At 45.0% G+C, this 22,926-nt stretch overlaps 1 protein-coding gene across 3 annotated transcripts in view; it reads left to right on the plus strand.

The window, feature by feature from the left end:
• guf1 (GTP binding elongation factor GUF1) overlaps nt 1-22,926 on the plus strand; it is a 194,013-nt gene that overhangs the window by 119,171 nt on the left and 51,916 nt on the right. For 2 of the 3 annotated variants that reach the window (XM_068036073.1, XM_068036082.1), the window contains exons 1-4: nt 3,969-4,184; nt 5,582-5,693; nt 6,176-6,324; nt 22,750-22,830. In XM_068036073.1, coding sequence (XP_067892174.1) covers nt 3,999-4,184; nt 5,582-5,693; nt 6,176-6,324; nt 22,750-22,830 — 528 coding nt within the window. In that variant the 5' untranslated portion in view covers nt 3,969-3,998. Of the gene's footprint in view, nt 1-3,968; nt 4,185-5,581; nt 5,694-6,175; nt 6,325-22,749; nt 22,831-22,926 lie in introns of those variants that run through there. The other variant, XM_068036092.1, reaches the window with a different exon arrangement.

Genomic DNA, 22,926 nt, shown 5'->3' on the forward strand with positions numbered 1-22,926 from the left:
CAAGCGGCACTTGCTTGGCAATAATCTGCTCAGTTTGGGTTCCGCCAGGGTCACTCAGCTCCTGACCTCATTACAGCCTGATTCAAACATGGACAAAAGAGCTGAACTCAAGAGGTGAGGTGAGAGCGATTGCCTTTGACAACAAGGCAGCATTTGACTGAGTATGGCATCAAGGAGCCCTAGCAAATCTGAAGTCAATGGGAATCAGGGGGAAAACTCGCCACTGTTTGGAGCCATACCCAACGCAAAGGAAGATGATTGTGGTTGTTGGAGGTCAATCATCTCAGCTCCAGGACATCACTGCAGGAGTTCCTCAGGGCAGTGTCCGAGGCTCAGCCATCTTTAGCTGCTTCATCAATAACCTTCCTTCAATCATAAGGTCAGAAGTGGGGATGTTCGCTGATGATTGCACAACGTTCAGCACCATTCCTGACTCCTCAGATATTGAAGCAGTCCATGTAGAAATGCAGCAAGGCCTGGACAATATCCAGGCTTGGGCTGATAGGTGGCAAGTAACATTCACACCACACAAGTGCCAGGCAATGACCATCTCCAACAAAAGAGAATCTCACCATCTCCCCTTGACATTCAATGGCATTACGATCGCTGAATCCCCCACTATCAACATCCTAGGGGTTACCATTGGCCAAAAACTGAACTGGAGTAGCCATATAAATACCGTGGCTACAAGAGCAGGTCAGAGGCTAGGAATCCTGTGGTGAGTAACTCACCTCCTGACTCCCCAAAGCCTGTCCACCATCTACAAGACACAAGTCAGGAGTGTGATGGAATACTCTCCACTTGCCTGGATGGGTGCAGCTCCAACAACACTCAAGAAGCTCGACACCATCCAGGACAAAACAGCCCACTTGATTGGCACCCCATCTACAAACAATTCACTCCCTGTACCACCGACGCACAGTGGTAGCAGTGTGCACCATCTTCAAGACGCACTGCAGCAAGGCACCAAGGCTCCTTCGACAGCACCTTCCAAACCCACGACCTCTACCAACTAGAAAAAAAAGCACAGCAAATGCATGGGAACATCACCACTTGCAAGTTCCCCTCCATCGCTGTTCCTTCACTGTTGCTGGGTCAAAATCCTGGAACTTCCTTCCTAACAGAACTGTGGGTGCACCTACCTCACATGGACTGCAGCGGTTCAAGACGGCAGCTCACCACCACCTTCTCAGGGGCAATTTGGGATGAGTAATAAATGTTTGCCTCGCCAGCGACACCCACATTCCATGAATGAATTTTTTAAAATCCCAGCAGTGGCCACCGCTCCCGGTGACACTGCTGGGACTAAGGGCTGCTGGCCCGCTAATTGCCGGCAGCTCCATTAGGCGGGACTTCCTGCCTCATTGAGGTTGAAGTCCCGCCTCACACCAATTAAGGGCCTGGGGACCATAAAATGCGGTCTGGATCACCAGGCCAGGCGGAGACGGGATTGCCACCGACTTTTTGGTCCGTGGATGGTTCCTGTCCGAGGAGGGTAAAATTCCGGCCAATGTTTCAGTTCTGTGATTTTTCATCAGAACTGAAATATTAACTCTGTTTCTCTCTGCACAGATGTTTCCAGACCTGCTGAGTATTCCCAGCACTTACTGTTCTCATTTCAGAATTCCAGCATCCGCAGTATTTTGCTCTTATGTTGATGTGATGTGTTGACTTCCAAAAAGCATTTGATAAAGTGCCATGTAACAGGCTTGTCATCAAAGTTGAAGCCCATGGAATAAGAAGGAAAGTGGTATCAGGGATATAAAATTGGCTGAGTGACAAGAAACAGAGCGCAGTGGTGAACAGATGTTCCTCAGACTGGAGGAAAGTATATAGTGGGGTGTCAGTACCATTGCTGTTAATATATATTATATATATATATTAATTATATATAATTATATATATTATATATATTAATGAACTAGGCTTGGGGGTAGAGGGCACAATTTCAAAATTTGCGGATGACACGAAACTTGAAAGTATTGTGAACTGTGAGCAGAATAGTGATAGCCGTCAAGAGGATATAGACAGGTTGGATGAATGGGCGGACAGGTGGCTGATGAAATTTAACACAGAGAAATATGTAGTGATTAATTTTGATAGGAAGAATGCGGAGAGGCAATATAAAGGGTACAATTCTGAAGGGCATGCAGGAAAAGTGCGACCTGGAATTATGCTTGCACAAATCATTGAAGGTGGCAGGACAGGTTGAGAAAGCGTCTAATAAAGTAGACGGGATCTTGGACTTTATAAGTAGAGGCATAGAGTACAAAATCCAGGAAGTTATGATAAACTGCATAAAACAGTGGTTCAGCCTGAAGTGGAATATTGTCCAGTTCTGGGCACCACACTTTAGGAACGGTGTGAAGGCTTTCGAGAGCGTACAGAAAAGATTTTTGAGAATGGTTCTGGGGTTGAGGGAGTTCAGTTGCATGGACAGACTGGAGAAGCTGGAGTGGTTTTCCTTAGAGGAGTTTGAGAGATTTGATAGAGCTGTTCAAAATTATGAGTGGTGTGGACAGAGTAGAGAGAAACTGTTTCCATTGGCAGAAGGATCAAGAACCAAAGCACACACATTTAAAGCGTTTGGCAAAATGAGGAAAAACTTTTTTTATGCAGCAAGTGGTTACAATCTGGAATGCACTGCCTGAAAGGGTGGTAGAGGCAAATTCAATCATCGCTTTCAAAAGGGAACTGATTGAGCACCTGTCAGAAAACATTTACAGGAATATGAGGAGAGGGCCGTGAAGTGGAACTAGTCAAATTGCTCTTGCAGAGTGACAGGGACATAACGGGTAGAATAGCCTCCTTCTGTTCTGTAAACGTTCTATGATTCTCCAAACAAAATCAGAGTTTTTCAAAGTAGACGATGTGGATGCATTCCGTTTCTTGTTCCTTTTTAAACTAGAATATACCTACATAGATTTTTTTTGTTAGATTTTGTAATCTAGCTCACTCTTTGAGCAGGATCTTAATCCCAACATTTTCCCTCTATTCAGAGCTTCAGCCTCAAGTCGCGTTGGGTCAAGACAGCAAAATTCCAAAGGCTGCGTTTGCTGACAACACAACCACTAGGTGTGCAGTACTCGCACATGCACAAATGCAGCCTCAAGCACTGAAACGTCACTGTATGTGATGTTTTTGGCAGTCACCAATAGTAAAGATGGCGCTGCTCAATTTATCACAAAAATGAACCCAAATGGTTGTCTCCATCCCAGCCCCAACAGTACTCCGCTCCCTCCTACCATCACTCTTCTCTTAGCTGCTGCCTCCCATGCCCGGCTGCTCGCTGCCTCGCCATTTCTGCCCCCTCAGCCACTCGCTCCCCGTTTCACCACCCGCCCACCCCTCCAGTGGGCCCTTGCTGCCGGCCTCGCTGCTTCCTCGCCTCTGCTCCCCACTGCCTCCCGCTCGCAGTCTCCCTCCCCTTCCCTCCCCTGCCTATCGTGTCACTCTTTCCCCCACTTCTGTTGTACAGGGTAGAAAAGTGGCAATCATGGGAGGGAGTGGGGAGCAGTGGCAGAGCAGAGGGGAGGAAGCGGCGAAGCCACTAGCGAGTGGTCCAAAGGTAGCTGGGGGGGGGGGGGGGGTGAAGCAGAGAGTGAGCAGCCGAGGGCGGAGAAGTGGCGAGGCCAGGAGCGAGCAGCAAGCAGACGTTGCAGTATGCCATGACGTTTTCACAAATTAATCCTGGCAAGTCTGGTGCTGACATTGGCTGCGCATTCACAGTGCCATACTGATAGCAAGAGTCCATTCCTCGCATGCGCAAATCAGGGAGTTCTCTGATGACGTTAGCGCTGGCATGCGTTGTCAGAAGTCACTTTGATTTGCAAATAAAGGTGCGCTCACGTGCAAATTGTGGTCGCATCTTAATTGCGCCCCCGCGGGGGCGGGTACGACCGCGCATGTTCAGTAGTGCCTCCAGAAGCGACCTCAGTCACGTGCGCCACGGTCGCCGGGAAGTGCGCAGTCGCGGCTCCGCCCCCTCTGCGGCTGCAATGTTGATGTCCTTCGGCCGGCTGCCGGTGCCGTTAGCTGTCCGCTGTGTGTTCAATATCAGTTTAAAGAGGCGGCGGCAGCAGCAGCAGCAGCAGCAGCAGCAGCAGGGCGGGTCGAGAGCGGCCTCACTGGGCAGCGGAACAGGAGGGCCGCCCGGGAAAAGAGACTGTCCACAGCAGGAAAAGGTGATGGGGCTGGGCACCGGAGGCCTGTAAAATAGGCTGACCCGAAGACGAAGTGAAGTCCGGTGCGGAACAGACTGGAGTCAGCGCCCTGGCCGGTAGAGTGGGCCGCAGCGAGCCGGCGGCGCCATGTCCTCCGACCACTCTTCCAAATGTGCAGCTGCTAACTCAGAAGCTGCCTTTATTCAAATAAACCTCACTGTTAAGCGAACTATCAAATCATCCCTTCCCCTTCGAAATTCCAGGGATACAGAGTAAAGCTCCATCTAAACTCTACCATCAAATGTCCCCCCCTTGTTTAAACATGGTATTTGTGGCCTCTTGACCACATTGACAGCTTTACTAGAGTGAGACAGATAACGATGTATGCACACATGAACTGGAACATCACTGCAACTATAGGAACATTTCACAGGATGAGCAAACCTCAGCCTGATTCCCTTTCGAAGGCAGCCTGCGTGTTGTGTATTTATTTTCCTGAAGCATGCATTTTATGTAAAAATGAGTTCCTAACCACTGCTGTTCTGCAGGTTTAAGATTTGGTATTCTATGTTGTGATTAAATGATCTTCCATATCTGATAATCTAAGTGATAAAAGATGGAAAAGTAGTTTCCTTTTTATATATACATTACACTTCATTCTATACGTGCTCCTAATTGGTCCTTTTCTGGGTCAGCTGATGCAATGGATTTTGACTGAAGTGTGTTTATCCTCCTGACTAGCAAAATGATAGCATTGCAGCAAATAAACTTGCGGGACTAACGGGATAGACTGGGGGAATGGGACTGACTGGATTGCTCTAGGGAGAGCCAGTATAGAATCAGCGGGCCTCCTACGCCATAAATGACTAGTTAAAATTAAATAACGAGACAAATTGTATATGTATGTATAGCATATTAATTTCATCAGTGATCAGGTCAAAATATTGTAATTTTAACAGCAGCACTGAATAAATCAATTTGCCTATAAATAGAAAGTGTTGGAAATATATGCAACAGATCCATCAGCATTAGGATAGAAAAAAAGGCAAGTTAATGTTTTTGGTAAAGTTTGTCAGAACAAGTAGTTCTTCATTAACTAGTTCCTCTGAATGGTCTCTGCCAACTGTTAACCTGTCTTTTCCCTTTTCAGATGCTGATAAACCTTTATATATTCAGCATTTTCAAATTTTCAATGTTTTTTTATCAGCTTAAAATACTTTCTTGCAAAATTTGAAAAGATACATCAAGGTAATATGCAATGTCTGGTAACAGAATCATCATTAAATATAGTATTTTCCTTTTTATGTCTAAAACCAGGAGCCAGCTAGTTTGTAGGAGAGATTAGTTCTGTCCTTTAAGATAAATATTTTTCCTATCCTTTTCATACTCCTAATCATAGTTACCCTGATCTTTTGCAGGAAAACTATGACCTTTCTAAATTTCCAGTTGAAAATATTAGGAATTTCAGCATCATAGCACATGTAGACCATGGGAAAAGTACGCTAGCGGATAGACTCCTGGAAATAACTGGTAAGTTGTTTGTTACACAATAAGGACTGCTTGTTTGCTGTTTAATTTTGAAATCTGTTTTATAACCTTTCTAAAAAGAATTCTGCCTTGCAGTTTTGATATGAATTAGGCACTTGGCAGTATGTAGCATTTCATTGTTGCTGGTTCTCTTTTTATTTTAAATGATTTGCTTTACTGTATTGCAACAGGTTACAATTATCACTCGTACTTGAAGAAAAGTAATACTTAGTTGTCTGACTGATCTCTGATGATTTCACTGTCAAGGTAGATTCTGTACAGGGAGTAGCACAGGGCCGAGGATATATAAAGGACACAAACACCTTTAGAGATCAGATTGACAGAAATGACCCTCACAAAGAGGGCTGTTACTTTGTTTATATGGGTTTTTTATTGTTTAGTACTACATTACATGAGTATAGTATTTTAAGCACACCTGATTGAAAGAAAATGCATGTTAAACATTTTAAGTAATACATTTTCAGGGGCAATTGTCAAAACTGAACGCAACAAGCAAGTACTAGATAAACTGCAAGTGGAGCGAGAACGAGGTATCACTGTGAAAGCACAGACAGCAACTCTCTTTTACAGTCATGCAGGAAGGACCTATCTCCTAAACCTCATTGACACACCAGTAAGTTCAGACCTGTTTTCTTCAATGTTATCAATTTTTTTGAGGGCAGCAGGCTCACTAACTTTTTGTTCTTTCATGGGATGGGCTTCACTTGAACAGGGCTGGGACTAATATCCTGACCAGTCGCATAACTAGGGCTGTAGACAGAGCTTTAAAAAAGAGGTGGGGAGGTTTTGGGTAAAGGGAAATTTAGAAATCCAAAGAGAGAGGTCAGGGCATCGGAGCAGGATAGCGATGTGGGTAAATGCCAACAGAATGGGACGGAGTTTTAACAAAAATTGTACATTGACAAATAGGATCACTGCAGGAAATAGAGGTAAAAAATGAAATTGATGTTCCTTTATCTGAATGCATGAAGCATCTGTAATAAGATAGATGAACTTGTGACACAAATAGAGGTAAATTATCTGGATTTAATTGCCATTACTGAGACATAGTTACAAGGAGATCAAGGTTGGGAAATGAATATTCCATGGTACGAAGACAGAATGGCAAAGGAGGAGGGGTAGGGACGCAGGAGCAGGCCATTCAGCCCATCGAGCCTGCCCCATCATTCAGTATGATCATGGCTGATTCTACTTCAATGCCTTTTTCCCACACTATCCTCATATACTCTTATGTCATTTGTATTTAGAAATCTGTCAATCTCTGCTTTTAAATACATTCAATGACTGAGTTTCCACAACCCTCTGGGGTAAAGAATTCTAAAGATTCACAACCCTCTGAATAAAGAAATTTCTCCTTATCTCTGTCCTAAGTGGCTTCCCCCTTATTTTGAAATTGTGTCCCCTGGTTCTAGACTCCCCAGCCAGGGGAAACATCTTAGCTGCATCTACCTTGTCTATCACTTTTAAGTATTTTGTAGGTTTCAATGAGATCACCTCTCATTCTTTGAAACTCCAGAGAATACAGGCCCAGTTTCCCCAAACACTCTTCATAGGACAATCCCGTCATCCTGGGAACAATTCTGGTGAACCTTCGTTGCACTCCCTGTATGGCAGTAATATCCTTTCTAAGGTAAGGGGACTAAGCACACAGTGCTGTTCAAATAAGTTTCTATACATTTGAAGCAAGACTTCATAACTCCTGTATTCAAATCCTCTTGCGATAAAGGCTAACATACCATTAGCCTGCCTCAGGGCGGCGCAGCGGTTAGCACCGCAGCCTCACAGCTCCAGGGACCCGGGTTCAATTCTGGGTACTGCCTGTGTGGAGTTTGCAAGTTCTCCCTGTGACCGCGTGGGTTTTCGCCGGGTGCTACGGTTTCCTCCCACCGCCAAAGACTTGCAGATGATAGGTAAATTGGCCATTGTAAAATTACCCCTAGTGTAGGTATGTGGTAGGGGAATTGAGGGGATTACTGTAGGGTTAGTATAAATGGGTGGTTCTTGGTCGGCACAGACTCGGTGGGCCAAAGGGCCTGTTTCAGTGCTGTATCTCTAAATAAATAAAAAATAAATAATTGCTTGTTGTACCTGCATGTTAGTTTTCAGTGACTTCTTTTGGGCCTCCTTATCTCGAGAGACAATGGATACGCGCCTGGAGGTGGTCAGTGGTTTGTGAAGCAGCGCCTGGAGTGGCTATAAAGGCCAATTCTGGAGTGACAGGCTCTTCCACAGGTGCTGCAGAGAAATTTGTTTGTTGGGGCTGTTGCACAGTTGGCTCTCCCCTTGCGCCTCTGTCTTTTTTCCTGCCAACTACTAAGTCTCTTCGACTCGCCACAATTTAGCCCTGTCTTTATGGCTGCCCGCCAGCTCTGGCGAATGCTGGCAACTGACTCCCACGACTTGTGATCAATGTCACACGATTTCATGTCGCGTTTGCAGACGTCTTTATAACGGAGACATGGACGGCCGGTGGGTCTGATACCAGTGGCGAGCTCGCTGTACAATGTGTCTTTGGGGATCCTGCCATCTTCCATGCGGCTCACATGGCCAAGCCATCTCAAGCGCCGCTGACTCAGTAGTGTGTATAAGCTGGGGATGTTGGCCGCTTCAAGGACTTCTGTGTTGGAGATATAGTCCTGCCACCTGATGCCAAGTATTCTCCGAAGGCAGCGAAGATGGAATGAATTGAGACGTCGCTCTTGGCTGGCATACGTTGTCCAGGCCTCGCTGCCGTAGAGCAAGGTACTGAGGACACAGGCCTGATACACTCGGACGTTTGTGTTCCGTGTCAGTGCGCCATTTTCCCACACTCTCTTGGCCAGTCTGAACATAGCAGTGCAAGCCTTACCCATGCGCTTGTTGATTTCTGCATCTAGAGACAGGTTACTGGTGATAGTTGAGCCTAGGTAGGTGAACTCTTGAACCACTTCCAGAGCGTGGTCGCCAATATTGATGGATGGAGCATTTCTGACATCCTGCCCCATGATGTTCGTTTTCTTGAGGCTGATGGTTAGGCCAAATACATTGCAGGCAGACGCAAACCTGTCGATGAGACCTGCATGTTAGTTTTCAGTGACTTATTGACAAGGATACCCAGGTCCCTTTGTATATCTACACTTTCTAATCTTTTACCATTTAAGAAATACTCTGCACACCTGTTCCTCCTACCAAAGTGGATAACCTCACATTTTTCCACATTATATGCCATTTGCCGCGTTCTTGCCCACTCACGAAGTCTGTCCAAATTCCTTTGAAGCTGCTTTGCATTTTCCTCACCACACACATTCCCACCTAGTTTTCTGTCATCGTGAACTTGGAAATGCTACATTTGGTCTCCACATCTAAATCATTCACATATTGTGAAGAGCTGGGGCCCAAGCACTGATCCCTGAGGTACCCCACTAGTCACAGCCTGCCAATGCGAGAATGACCCGTTTATTCCTACTCTGCTTTCTGCCTGTTAACCAATCCTTAATCCATGTCAGTATATTGCCTCGTTTCCCATGTGCTTTGATTTTGCTAACCAACCTCCTGTGGGGACTTTATCAAAGACCTTCTGAAAATCCAGGTATACCATGACCACTGACTCTCCTTTATCAATGCTGTTCGTAACATGCTCAAAAAAACTCTAACAGGTTCGTCAAACACGATTTCCCATTCATGAATCCATGTTGACTATGCCCAATCAGATCATTATTATCCAAGTGTCCAGTTATCACCTTTAGAATAGATTCTAGCATTTTCCCAACGACAGATGTAAGGCTAATAGGTCTGTAACTCCCTGTTTTCTCTCTCCCTCCCTTCTTAAATAGTGGGGTGGCATTTGTGACCTTCCAATCTGCAGGAACTAATTCCAGAATCTACAGAGTTTTGGAAGATGATCACCAGTGCATCCACTATCTCCATAGCTACCTCTTTCAACATTCTGAGCTGTAGAATATCAGGTCCTGGGGACTTCTTAACTTTCAGCCCCATTAATTTCTCCAATACAACCTTCTTACTAATACTAATTTCCTTCAATTCCTCATTCCCCCTAATCCCTTGATCCCTAATTCTGGGATATTTCTTCTATTTTCCTCAGTGAAGACAGACAACAGGCGGTGCAGTGGTTAGCACCGCAGCCTCACAGCTCCAGGGACCCGGGTTCAATTCTGGGTACTGCCTGTGCGGAGTTTGCAAGTTCTCCCTGTGACCGCGTGGGTTTTCGCCGGGTGCTCCGGTTTCCTCCCACTGCCAAAGACTTGCAGGTGATAGGTAAATTGGCCATTGTAAATTGCCCCTAGTGTAAAGAATATGGGATTACTGTAGGGTTAGTATAAATGGGTGGTTCTTGGTCGGCACAGACTTGGTGGACCGAAGGGCCTGTTTCAGTGCTGTATCTCTAAATAAATTAAATAAATAAACAACGTAATCATTTAAATTCTCTGCCATTTCTCTATTCCCATTATAAATTCTCCTGAGTCTGCCTGTAATGGACCCACATTTGTCTTGGCCAAACGTTTTCTTTTTACGTACCTGTAGAAGCTTTCGCAGTCCGTTTTTATATTTTTTGTGAGCTTACATTCATATCCTATTCTCCCTTTCTCAGTTTCTTCATCCTCCTTTGCTCCATTCTAAAATCCTCCAAACCCTCAGGTTTACTACTATTTCTGGCAACTTGATAGGCCTTTTCTTTAAATCTTATACAATCCTTAACTTAGCGTCATAGAGTTATGCAGCACAGAAACTGGCCCATCGTGCCTGTGCCAGCCAACAAGCACCTAACTATTCTAATCCCGTTTTCCAGCACTTGGCCCGTAGCCAAGTGTTGTGAGGGTTCCAGTCTCTACCACCTCTTCAGGCAGTGTGTTCCAGATTCCAACCACCCTCTGGGTGAAAAAAAGTTTCCTCAAATCCCCTCTAAACCTCATGCCCCTTACCTTAAATCTGTGCCCCCTGGTTATTGACACCTCCGCTAAGGGAAAAAGTCTCTTCCTATCCAACCTATCAATGCCCCTCATAATTTTGTATACCTCAATCATATCTCCCCTCAGCCTTCTCTGCTCTAAGGAAAACAACACTAGCATTTTCAGTCTCTCTTCATAGCTGAAATGCTCCAGGCCAGGCAACATCCTGGTGAATCTCCTCTGCATCCTCTCCAGTGTAAGCACATCCTATAGTGTGGTGCCCAGAACTGTACACAGTACACCAGCTGTGGCCTAACTAGCGTTTTATACAGCTCCATCGTAACCTCCCTGTTCTTACATTCTGTGCCTCGGCTGATAACGGCAAGTATCCCATATGTCTTCCTAACCATCTTATCTACCTGTGCTGCTGCCTTCAGTGATCTATGGACAAGTACACCAAGGTCCCTCTGTACTTCCAAGGGTCCTACCATCCATTGTATATTCCCTTGCCTTGTTAGTCCTCCCAAAATGCATCACCTCACACTTCTCAGGATTAAATTCCATTTGCCACTGCTCCACCCATCTTACCAGCCCATCTATATCATCCTGTAATCTAAGGCTTTCCTCCTCACTGTTTACAACACCACCAATTTGTGTGTCTTCTGCGAACTTACTGATCATACCTCCTGTATTCACGTCTAAATCATTAATGTACACTACACACAGCAAGGGACCCAGCACTGATCCCTGTGGTACACCACAGGTCACAGGCTTCCACTCACAAAAACAACACTCGATCATTACCCTCTGCTTCCTGCCACTAAGCCAATTTTGGATCCAATTTGCTTTGTTATCCACAGTTGATTGCCTTTACTTTTGGGGTTTTTGTGCCTTGAAGGAATGTATAGTTGCTGTAAACTATGTAGTATTTCTTTTAAGACTATCCACACCTTTTAATGTATTTTCCCAATCCACCTCAGCCAATTTGCTCCTCATACCTTCATAATTTCCTTTGTTCAAATTTAACAGCCTGGCTTCAAATTGAACTACCTTACTTTCAAACATAATTTAAAATTTTATCATATTATGGTCACTCATCCCTAAAGGTTCTTTTACAACAAGATTATTAATTAGCTCTTTCTCATTGCATAAAACTAGATCTAAAATAGCCTGTTCTCTAGTCGGTTCCTCAACATACTGCCCTACGTTCCTCAACATACTGCCCTAGAAAACCATTCCTAACCCACTCCAGAAACTCGCCCTCCACAGCATTAGTGCTCATTAGGTTTACCCAGTCTATATGCAGATTTAAGTCACCCATGATTACTGTATTACTCATGTCACATGCTTCTCTAATATCCTAATTATACCATGCCCAACACTGCCACTACTGTTTGGTGACCTATAAACAACTCCTACCAATGTTTGCTGTTCCTTCGCTCCACCCAAACAGATTCCACATTTTGTTTTTCCGATCTGAGATCCTCCCTTACTAATGACCTGATCATACGCACAGTGGCGCAGTGGTTAGCACCGCAGCCTCACAGCTCCAGCGACCCAGGTTCAATTCTGGGTGCTGCCTGTGTGGAGTTTGCAAGTTCTCCCTGTGTCTGCGTGGGTTTCCTCTGGGTGCTCTGGTTTCCTCCCACATGCCAAAGACTTGCAGGTTGATAGGTTAATTGGCCATTATAAATTGCCCCTAGTATAGGTAGGTGGTAGGGAAATATAGGAACAGGTGGGGATGTGGTAGGAATATGGAATTAGTGTAGGATTAGTATAAATGGGTGGTTGATGGTTGGCACAGACTCGGTGGGCCGAAGGGCCTGTTTCAGTGCTGTATCTCTAAACTAAAACTAATATACCCTTTATTATCAGCGCAACACCACCTCCTTTTCCTTTTTGCCTATCCTTCCTAAATGTTGAATATCCTTGAATATTCAGTTCCCAGTCTTGGTCACCCTGTAGCCACATTTCAGTTACGGCAATTAGATCATACCCATTTACTTCCATTTTGGCCTTTAAATCATCTACCTTGTTGCGAATGCTGCGTGCATTCAGTTCGAGTGCCCTTAACCTTGTCGTCTTGACATTCTGCATTCTAAGCCTAGTTGATATTTGCCTTTGTTTCGCCTGCCTTCTAATGTCACTTGCTACTTTTCTACTTCCTGTTACCAGCTTTACTTTCTTCCAATTTGAGCTACCCCTCAGGTTCCCATCCCCCTGACAAGCTAGTTTAAACCCTCCCCAACAGCGCGAGCAAATCTCCCTGCGAGCATATTCGTTCCGGTCCTGTTGAGGTGTAGCCCGTCCAACTTGTACAGGTCCCACCTGCCCAGAACCAGTTCCAATGCCTCAGAAATCTGAGGCCCTCCGTAACATCTTTGACTCTGGCACCATCCTGGAGTCACGTTTACTGCCGCAGACACGCCTGTCTAATCCCCTATCATTATTGCTCTTCCACTCTTCTTCCTCCCTTTCCATGCAGCTGAGCCACGTGTGGTGCCACAGACTTTGCTCTGACTGCACTCCCGCAAGGAGCTATTTCTCTCACCAGTATCCAAAATGGAAAACCAATTAGAAAGCAAGATAGACTCGGGACTCCTGCACTGCCTGCCTGCTTTTCTTAGACTGCCTGGTGGTCACCCATTCCCTCTCTGCCTCCATGCGCCTAACGTAGCCCTGATAGTAAAGGATGACATAAGGACATTAATAAGAAGGGATCTGGCCACAGAAAATCATGAAGTAGAATCAGTTTGGGTGGAAATTCGGAATAGCAGGAGTCAGAAAACACTGGTGGGAGTAGTTTAAGGTTGCCTAACAGTTAGATTATTGGACAGTACAATAAACGGGAAATTATTGGAGCATGTAAAAAAGGTAATGTATTAATTGTGGAGCACTTTACTCTGTATATAGACTGGGACAATCAAGTTGGCAGCAGTGTTTTGGAAGATGAGTTTGTAAAGTGCTTTCGTAACAGTTTCTTGGAGCAATACGTTGTAGAATCGATTGGGGATAAAGCTATCTTAGATCTCGTGTTGTGTAATGAAGCAGGATTAATAAGCAATGTCTTAATAAAGTTCCACTGGGAAATAGTGATCATAATACCATTAAATTTCATGTTAAATTTTAAAGTGACACATTTCAATCACAAACAAGAATCTTAAACTTAAACGAAGCCAATTATAAAGGTATGAGGGGAGAACTGGCTAAGGTTAATTGGGTAAATAGACTGGAAGGTATGGCAGTAAATGAACAATGGGAAACATTTAAAGAAATAAATAAAAGGGTTCAACAAAAGTACATTCTGTTCAAAAACAAAAACTCATCAAGAAAGACCCATCCATAGCTCACTCAGGAATTTAAGGAGAGTATTCGACTAAAAGAGGCTTACAATGTTGCAAAAAAATAGTAGCAAGTTTGAGGATTAGGAGTGCTTTAGAAACCACCAAAGGGCCACCAAAAAGTTGATAAGGGAAAAAATAGAACGAGAGTAAACTAGCCAGCAATATAAAAACAGATTCTAAGAGCTTTTATAAGTACATAAAAAGGAAGAGAGCAACTAAAGTAGATGTTGGTCCCTTAGAGGCAGAGGCAGGAGAAATCATCATGGGGAATGAGGAAATGGCAGAGGCATTGAACAAATATTTTGTGTTTGTCTTCACAGTAGCAGACACAAATTGTATACCAGAAATAGTAACTAAAAAGAGTGAGGAAATTACAGAAATTGATATCAGCCGAACGGTAGTATTGGAGAAACTTGAGCGATTAAAATCTGACAGGTCCCCGGGACTAGATGGCCTACACCCTAGGGTTCTAAAAGAGATAGCTACAGAGATAGTGGATGCGTTGACTATGATTTTCCAGAATTCCTTAGATTCAAAAATGGTCCCGTCAGATTGGAAATTGGCACATGTAACACCGCTTTTCTAGAAAGCAGGTAGAGAGAAAATGGAACGACAGGCCAGTTAGCCTAAAATCAGTCGTTGGGAGGGTGCTGGAAACTATTATTAAAGAAGTCTTAACATTGCACTTGGAAAAGCATAGTATGATTAGAACAAGTCAGCATGGTTTTACTAAGAGATCCTGTTTGACAAATTTGTTCGAGTTTTTTAAGGATGTAACTAGTAGGGTAGATAAATGGGAACCAGTAGATGTTGTATACCTGGATTTCCAAAAGGCATTTGATAAGGTGCCACATAAAAGATGAATAGGCAAGATAAGGGGGTAATATATTAGCGTGGAAAGAGGATTGGTTAACAGGAAGCAGAGAGTGGGCATAAATGGGGCATTTTCAAGTTGGCAGGCAGTGAATAGTGGGGTGCCCCAAGGATCAGTGCTGGGGCCTCAGCTATTTACACTATTAATGACTTGGATGAAGAGACAGAGAGTAATGTATCTAAGTTTGCTGATGAGACAAAGCTTGGTGGAAAGGTAAGCTACAGGGAGGACATAGAGAGGCTGCAAGGAGATATGGACAGGTTAAATGAGTGGGTAACAAGATGGCAAATGGAGTACAATGTAAGGAAATGTGAAGTTGTTCACTTTGGTCATAAAAATAGAAAAGCAGAATATTTTTTAAAAGATGTGAAACTGATAAGTGTCAATGTTCAGAGAGACTTGGGGGTACTCGTACAAGGAACGCACAAAGTTAACATGCAGGTGCAGCACGCTGTTAGGCAGGCAAATAGCATGTTGGCCTTTATTGCAAGGGGATTGGAGTACAGGAATAAAGAAGTCTTACTAAAATTGTACAAGGCTTTGGTGAGACCGCAACTGGAATACTGTGCGCAGTTTTGGTCTCCACATTTAATAAAAGATATTCTTGCAGTGGTGGTGCAGTGAAGATTTACTAAATTGGTCCCTGAGATGAATGGGTTGTCCTATGATCGGCTGAGTAAATTGGGTCTATATTCTCTGGAGTTTCAAAGAATGAGTGGCGATCTAATTGAGACATACGAGAATCTGATGGGGCTTGATAGGGTAGAAGCTGAGAGAATAAAAGCATAATACTGCAGATGCCGGCAATCTGAAATAAAAACAAGAAATGCTGGAAATACTCAGCAGGTCTGGCAGCATCTGTGGAGTGAGAAGCAGAGTTAACGTTTCAGGTCAGTGATCCTTCATCAGAACTGGCAAAGGTTAGAAATGTAATAGGTTTTCAAACCGTTTCCGTTGGTTGGGGTATCTAGAACGCAGGGGCACAGTCTCAGGATAAGGGGGACTGAAATTCAGGACTGAGATGAGGAGAAATTACCACACTGAAAGAGTTGTTAATCTTTGGCATTCTCTACCCTAGGGGCTTGTGGATGCTCCATCGTTGAATACATTTAAGGCTGGGATAGATAGATTTTTGGTCTCGCAGAGAATCTAGGCATATGGGGAGCAGGCAGGAAAGTGGAATTGTAACCCAAGATCAGCCATGATCATATTGAAGGCCATATCGTGGACTTCGGTTATTTCTTGTGTTCTCATTGCCCTTGAGAAGGTTGTGGTGAGCCGCCACCTTGAACTGCTGTGGTCCATCTGGTGCGAGTATTCCCACAGTGCTGTTCGGAAGGGAGTTCCAGGATTTTGATCCAGCGACAGTGAAGGAAGGAGGCTATAGTTCCAAGTCAGGATGGTGTGTGACTTGGAGGGGAACTTGCAGGTGGTGGTGTACCCATGCGTCACCTGTCCTTGACCTTCTAAGTGCAAGAGGTCACAGGTTTGGAAGGTGCTGTCAAAGGAACCTTGGCAAGTTGGTGCAGTGCATCTTGTATATGGTACACACTGCAGTCACTGCGCATTGGTGGTGGAAGGAGTGAATGTTTGAAGTTGGTGGACGGAGTGCCGATCAAGCGATCTGCTTTGTCCTGGATGGTGTTGAGCTTCTTGAGTGTTGTTGGAGCTGCACTCATCCAGGCAAGTGGAGAGTATTCCATCACGCTCCTGACTTGTGCCTTGTATATAGTAGACAGACTTTGGGCAGTCAGGAGGTGAGTTCCTCACCTCAGAATTCCCAATCTCTGACCTGCTCTGACCTAGCCACTGTATTTACATGATTGGTCCACTTCAGTTTCTGGTCAGTGGTAAACCCCAGGATGATGATGGTGGGGGATTGAGTGATAGATGAACATCATGGGGAAATGATTAGATTTGTTCTTGTTGGAGATGGTCATAGCCTGGCACTTGTATGGCACGAATGTTACTTGCCACTTATCATCCCAAGCCTGAATGTTGTCCAGTTGTCGCTGCGTATGAACACAGACTGCTGCAGTATCTGAGGAGTTGCCAATGGAACTGAACATTGTGCAATCATCAGTGAATATCCTCACTTCCAACCTAATGATGGAGGGAAGGTCATTGATGAAGCAGCTGAAGATGGTTGGACCTAGGACTTTACCCTGAGGAACTCCTGCAGTGGTGTCCTGGGGCTGAGATGATTCACCTCCAACAACCACAACCATCTTCTTTGAGCTCAAGCAGGTCTGTTTCGAGACACTTCTGCAGCTATGATTGTCCTCGGTACTGAGTGATCGAACCATGGCCAATGAGAAGTTAAAGATTGTATTAGATCAACGGAAGAAGCTTATAAAGTTGACAACAAAAGTAGTAAGCATGAGCATTGGGAGCATTTTAGAATTCAGCAAAGGAGGACCAAGAAACTGATAAAGAGAAAATAGAATAGGAATGTAAAGTAGAAAGAAACAAAAACAGACTCGAAAAGCTTCAATAGGTATCTAAAATGAAAAAGGTTAGGAAAGACATGTAGGCCTATTACAGAGACGGGAATTTATAATGGGGAATAAGGAAATGGCAGAGAAATTAAACAAATACTTTGTGTCTGTCTTCAAGGAGGAAGATACAAAAAACCTCCCAGAAATACTGAAGAAGCAAGGGACGAGCTAGAATGAGGAACTGAAAGAACTTAGTATTAGTAAAAAAGGTAGTACTGAAGAAATTAATGGGACTGAAAGTTGATAAATCCCCTAGACCTGGTGATCTACATCCTGGAGTGTTGAAAGAGGTGGCTGTAGAGATAGTGGATGCGTTGGTGGTTATCTTTCAAAATTCTCTAGATTCTGGAAAAGTTCTTGCAGACTGGAAAGTAGCGAATTGTAACCCCACTATTTAAGAAGGGAGGGAGAGGGGGAATGGAGAACTACAGACCTGTTAGTTTGCCACCAGTAGTAGGGAAAATGTTAGAATCTATTATAAACGATGTGATAACTGGACACTTAGAAAATAATGGTAAAATTGGGCAGAGTCGACATGAATTTATGAAAGGGAAATCATGTTTGAGAAACCTTTTGGAGTTTTTTGAGAATGTTACTTGTATCATAGATAAAGGAAAAGCAGTGGATGTGGTGTATTTGGATTTTCAGAAGGCTTTTGATAAGGTCCCACACAGGAGGTTAGTAAACAAAATTAGAGCACATGGGATTGGGGGTAATATACTAGTATGGATTGAGAATTGGTTAACAGACAAAAGCAGCGAGTTGGAATAAACGGGTCATTCTCAGGATGGCAGGCTGTGACTAGTGGGGTACCACAAGGATTGGTGCTAGGGCCACAGCTGTTCACAATCTATGTCAAAAATTTGGATGTGGGGACCAATGGTAATATTTCCAAATTTGCTGCTGATGCAAAATTGGGTGCGAATGTAAGTTGTGAGGAAGATGCAAGGAGGCGTCAAGCAGATTTGGACAGGCTAAGTGAATAAGCAAGTACATGGCAGATGGAATATAATGTGAATAAGTGTGAAGTGATCCACTTCGGTAGAAAAAACAAAAAGAAATATTTCTAAAATGGTGAGAGGTTAGGAAGTGTTGATGTCAAAAGAGACCTGGGTGTCCTTGATCATGAGTCACTAAAAGCTAGCTTGCAGGTGTAGCAAGCAATTAGGAAGGCAAATGGTCTGTTGGCCTTCATCACAAGGGGATTTAAGTACAGAAGTAAAGATGTCTTGCTGCAATTGTAGAGAGCCTTTGTGTGACCGCACCTGGAGTATTGTGTACAGTTTTGGTCTCCTTACCCAAGAAAGGATATACTTTTTTTTTTAATTCATTCACGGGATGTGGGCGTTGCTGGCCAGGCCAGCATTTATTGCCCATCCCTAATTGCCCTTGAGAAGGTGGTGGTGAGCTGCCTTCTTGAACCGCTGCAGTCCATGTGGGGTAGGTACACCCACAGTGCTGTTAGGAAGGGAGTTCCAGGATTTTGACCCAGCGACAGTGAAGGAACGCCGATATGGTTCCAAGTCAGGATGGTGTGTGACTTGGAGGGGAACTTGCAGGTGGTGGTGTTCCCATGTATTTTCTGCTCTTGTCCTTCTAGTTGGTAGAGGTCGTGGGTTTGGAATCTGCTGTCGAAAGAGCCTTGGTGCATTGCTGCAGTGCATTTTGTAGATGGTACACACTGCTGCTGCTGTGCGTCGGTGGTGGAGGGAGTGAATGTTTGTAGATGGGGTGCCAATCAAGCGGGCTGCTTTGTCCTGGATGGTGTTGAGCTTCTTGAGTGTTGTTGGAGCTGCACCCATCCAGGCAAGTGGAGAGTATTCCATCACACTCCTGACTTGTGCCTTGTAGATTGTGGACAGGCTTTTGGGGAGTCAGGAGGTGCGTTACTTGCCTCATGATTCCTAGCCTCTGACCTGCTCTTGTAGCCACGATATTTATATGGCTACTCCAGTTCTGTTTTCGGTCAATGGTAGCCCCTAGGATTTTGATAGTGTGGGATTCAGCGATGGTAATGCCGTTGAATGTCAAGAGGAGATGGTTAGATTCTCTTTTGTTGGAGATGGTCATTGCCTGGCACTTGTGTGGCGCGAATGTTACTTGCCACTTATCAGCCCAAGCCTGGATATTGTCCAGGTCTTGCTGCATTTCTACACGGACTGCTTCAGTATCTGTGGAGTTGAGAATGGTGCTGAACATTGTGCAATCATCAGCGAACATCCCCACTTCTGACCTTATGATTGAAGGAAGGTCATTGATGAAGCAGTTGAAGATGGTTGGGCCCAGGACACTACCCTGAGGTACTCCTGCAGTGATGGCCTGGAGCTCAGATGATTGACCTCCAACAACCACAACCATCTTCCTTTGCGCTAGGTATGACTCCAGCCAGCGGAGGGTTTTCCCCCTGATTCCCATTGACCTCAGTTTTGCTAGGGCTCCTTGATGCCATACTCGGTCAAATGCTGCCTTGATGTCAAGGGCAGTCACTCTCACCTCACCTCTTGAGTTCAGCTCTTTTGTCCATGTACGATCCACGGCTGTAATGAGGTCAGGAGCTGAGTGGCCCTGGCGGAACCCAAACTGAGCATCACTGAGCAGGTTGTTGCTAAGCAAGTGCCGCTTGATGGCACTGTTGATGACACATTCCATCATTTTACTGGTGATTGAGAGTAGACTAATGGGGCGGTAGTTGGCCGGGTTGGATTTGTCCTGCTTTTTGTGTACAGGACATACCTGGGCAATTTTCCACATTGCAGGATAGATGCCAGTGTTGTAGCTGTACTGGAACAGCTTAGCTAGGGGCGCGGCAAGTTCTGGAGCACAGGTCTTCAGTACTATTGCCGGAATATTGTCAGGGCCCATAGCTTTTGCAGTATCCAGTGCCTTCAGTCATTTCTTGATATCACGTGGAGTGAATCGAATTGGCTGAAGTTTGGCATCTGTGATGCTGGGGACTTCAGGAGGAGGCCGAGATGGATCATCAACTCGGCACTTCTAGCTGAACATTGTTGCAAATGCTTCAGCCTTATCTTTCGCACTGATGTGCTGGGCTCCCCCATCATTGAGGATGGGGATATTTGTGGAGCCACCTCCTCCAGTTAGTTGTTTAATTGTCCACCACCATTCACGGCTGGATGTGGCAGGACTGCAGAGCTTAGATCTGATCTGTTGGTTATGGGATCGCTTAGCTCTGTCTATCGCATGCTGCTTACGCAGTTTGGCATGCAGGTAGTCCTGGGTTGTAGCTTCACCAGGTTGACGCCTCATTTTGAGGTATGCCTGGTGCTGCTCCTGGCATGCCCTCCTGCACTCTTCATTAAACCAGTGTTGGTCTCCTTGCTTGATGGTAATGGTAGAGTGGGGGATATGCCGGGCCATGAGGTTACAGATTGTGGTTGAGTACAATTCTGCTGCTGCTGGTGGCCCACAGCGCCTCATGGATGCCCAGTTTTGCATTGCTAGATTCGTTCGAAATCTACCCCATTCAGCACAGTGATAGTGCCACACAACACGATGGACGGTATCCTCAATGTGAAGGTGGGACTTCGTCTCCACAAGGACTGTGCGGTGGTCACTCCTACCAATACAGTCATGGGCAGATGCATACGCGGCAGGCAGATTGGTGAGGACGAGGTCGAGTATGTTCTTCCCTCGTGTTGGTTCCCCCACCACCAGCCGCAGACCCAGTCTAGCAGGCATGACCTTTAGGACTCGGCCAGCTGAGTCAGTAGTGGTGCTACCGAGCCACTCATGGTGATGGACATTGAAGTCCCCCACCCAGAGTACATTTTGTGCCCTTGCCACCCTCAGTGCTTCCTCCAAGTGCTGTACAACATGGAGGAGCACTGAGTCATCAGCTGAGGGAGGGCGGTAGGTGGTAATCAGTAGGAGGTTACCTTGCCCATATTTGACCTGATGCCATGAGACTTCATGGGGTCCGGAGTCGATGTTGAGGACTCCCAGGGAAACTCCCTCCCTACTGTATACCACTGTGCCACCACCTCTGCTGGGTCTGTCCTGCCGGTGGGACAGGACGTACCCGGGGATGGTGATGGCAGTGTTTGGGACATTGTCTGTTAGGTATGATTCCGTGAGTATGACTATGTCAGGCTGTTGCTTGACTAGTCTGTGGGACAGCTCTCCCAACTTTGGCACAAGCCCCCAGATGTTAGTAAGGAGGACTTTGCCGGGTCGACAGGGCTGGGTTTGCCGTTGTCGTTTCCGGTGCCTAGGTCAATGCCGGGTGGTCCATCCGGTTTCATTCCTTTTTCATTCCTTTTTATAGACTTTGTAGCAATTAGGTACAACTGAGTGGCTTGCTAGGCCATTTCAGAGGGCATGTAAGAGTTAACCACATTGCTGTGGGTCTGGAGTCACATGTAGGCCAGACCAGGTAAGGACAGCAGATTTCCTTCCCCAAAGGACATTAGTGAACGAGATGGGTTTTGACAACAATCGACAATGGTTTCATGGCCATCATTAGACTAGTTTTTAATTCCAGATTTTATTAAGTTCAAATTCCACCTTCTGCTGTGGTGGGATTCGAACCCATGTACCCAGAGGAATACCCTGGGTCTCTGAGTTATTAGTCCAGTGATAATACCACTACGCCACCGCCTACCCTACCCCATAGAGGGAGTGCAATGAAGGTTCACCAGACTGATTACTGGGATGGTGGGGTTGTCCTATGAAGAGAGATTGAGGAGATTGGGCCTGATTCCCTAGAGATTCAAAGAATGAGAGGTGATCTCATTGAAGCATACAAAATTCTTTCAGGGCTCAACAGGGTTGATGCAGGAAGGATGTTTCCCCTGACTGGGGGTCTCGAACCAGGAGGCACGGTCTCAATAAGAGGTAGGTAATTTAGGACTGAGATGAGGAGGAATTTCTTCACTCAGAGGGTGGTGAATCTTTGCAGTTCTCTACCTAAGAGGGCTGTGGAGGCTCAGTCATTGAGTATGTTCAAGACCGAAATCAATAGATTTCTAGATATTAAAGATATCAAGCGATATAGATGATCTGGTTGAATGGTGGAGCAGGCTTGATGGGCCAGATGGCCTACTCCTGCTCTTGCTCCTATTTCCTATGTTCCACTGCAGGTTTCCAGAAATTCCCACTTAACTGTCCTATCAGAATAAATGGAGCTGTAAGTTCACAGTGGAAAGTAGCTTCAAGCCAGCTGTCCTCCACTGCCAAACTCCAATTCAAGGCAATGTATTTACAGAGTTGCCTTTGCATCGGTGGCTCATGGTATTTTGACTCTTATGTGGCGTATCTTCTCCTTATAAATATACATGTACGCTTACATATTGGGTTGAGCTTACTATATTTAGAAAGATACTTAATATTGCCGGTTGTTCATAAATGATTAAATTTCTTCTTTTAAAATATATCTTTACACATATTGAAGATTTTCAACTCTGCCTTTCCTTATAGGGTCATGTGGATTTCAGCTATGAAGTTTCTCGATCATTGTCTGCTTGTCAGGGTGTACTGTTGATAGTGGATGCCAATGAGGTAAATTGATCAAGTTGAGCTTCAGTACTTTGTCTGGTTTTGGTCAGCACTATTGCACTCTCATTAGTACAGTACAAACAAAAGAAATCTGTTATA

This window comes from Heterodontus francisci, chromosome 1, assembly GCF_036365525.1.
Source record: "Heterodontus francisci isolate sHetFra1 chromosome 1, sHetFra1.hap1, whole genome shotgun sequence".
NCBI classification, from domain to species: Eukaryota; Metazoa; Chordata; class Chondrichthyes; order Heterodontiformes; family Heterodontidae; genus Heterodontus; species Heterodontus francisci.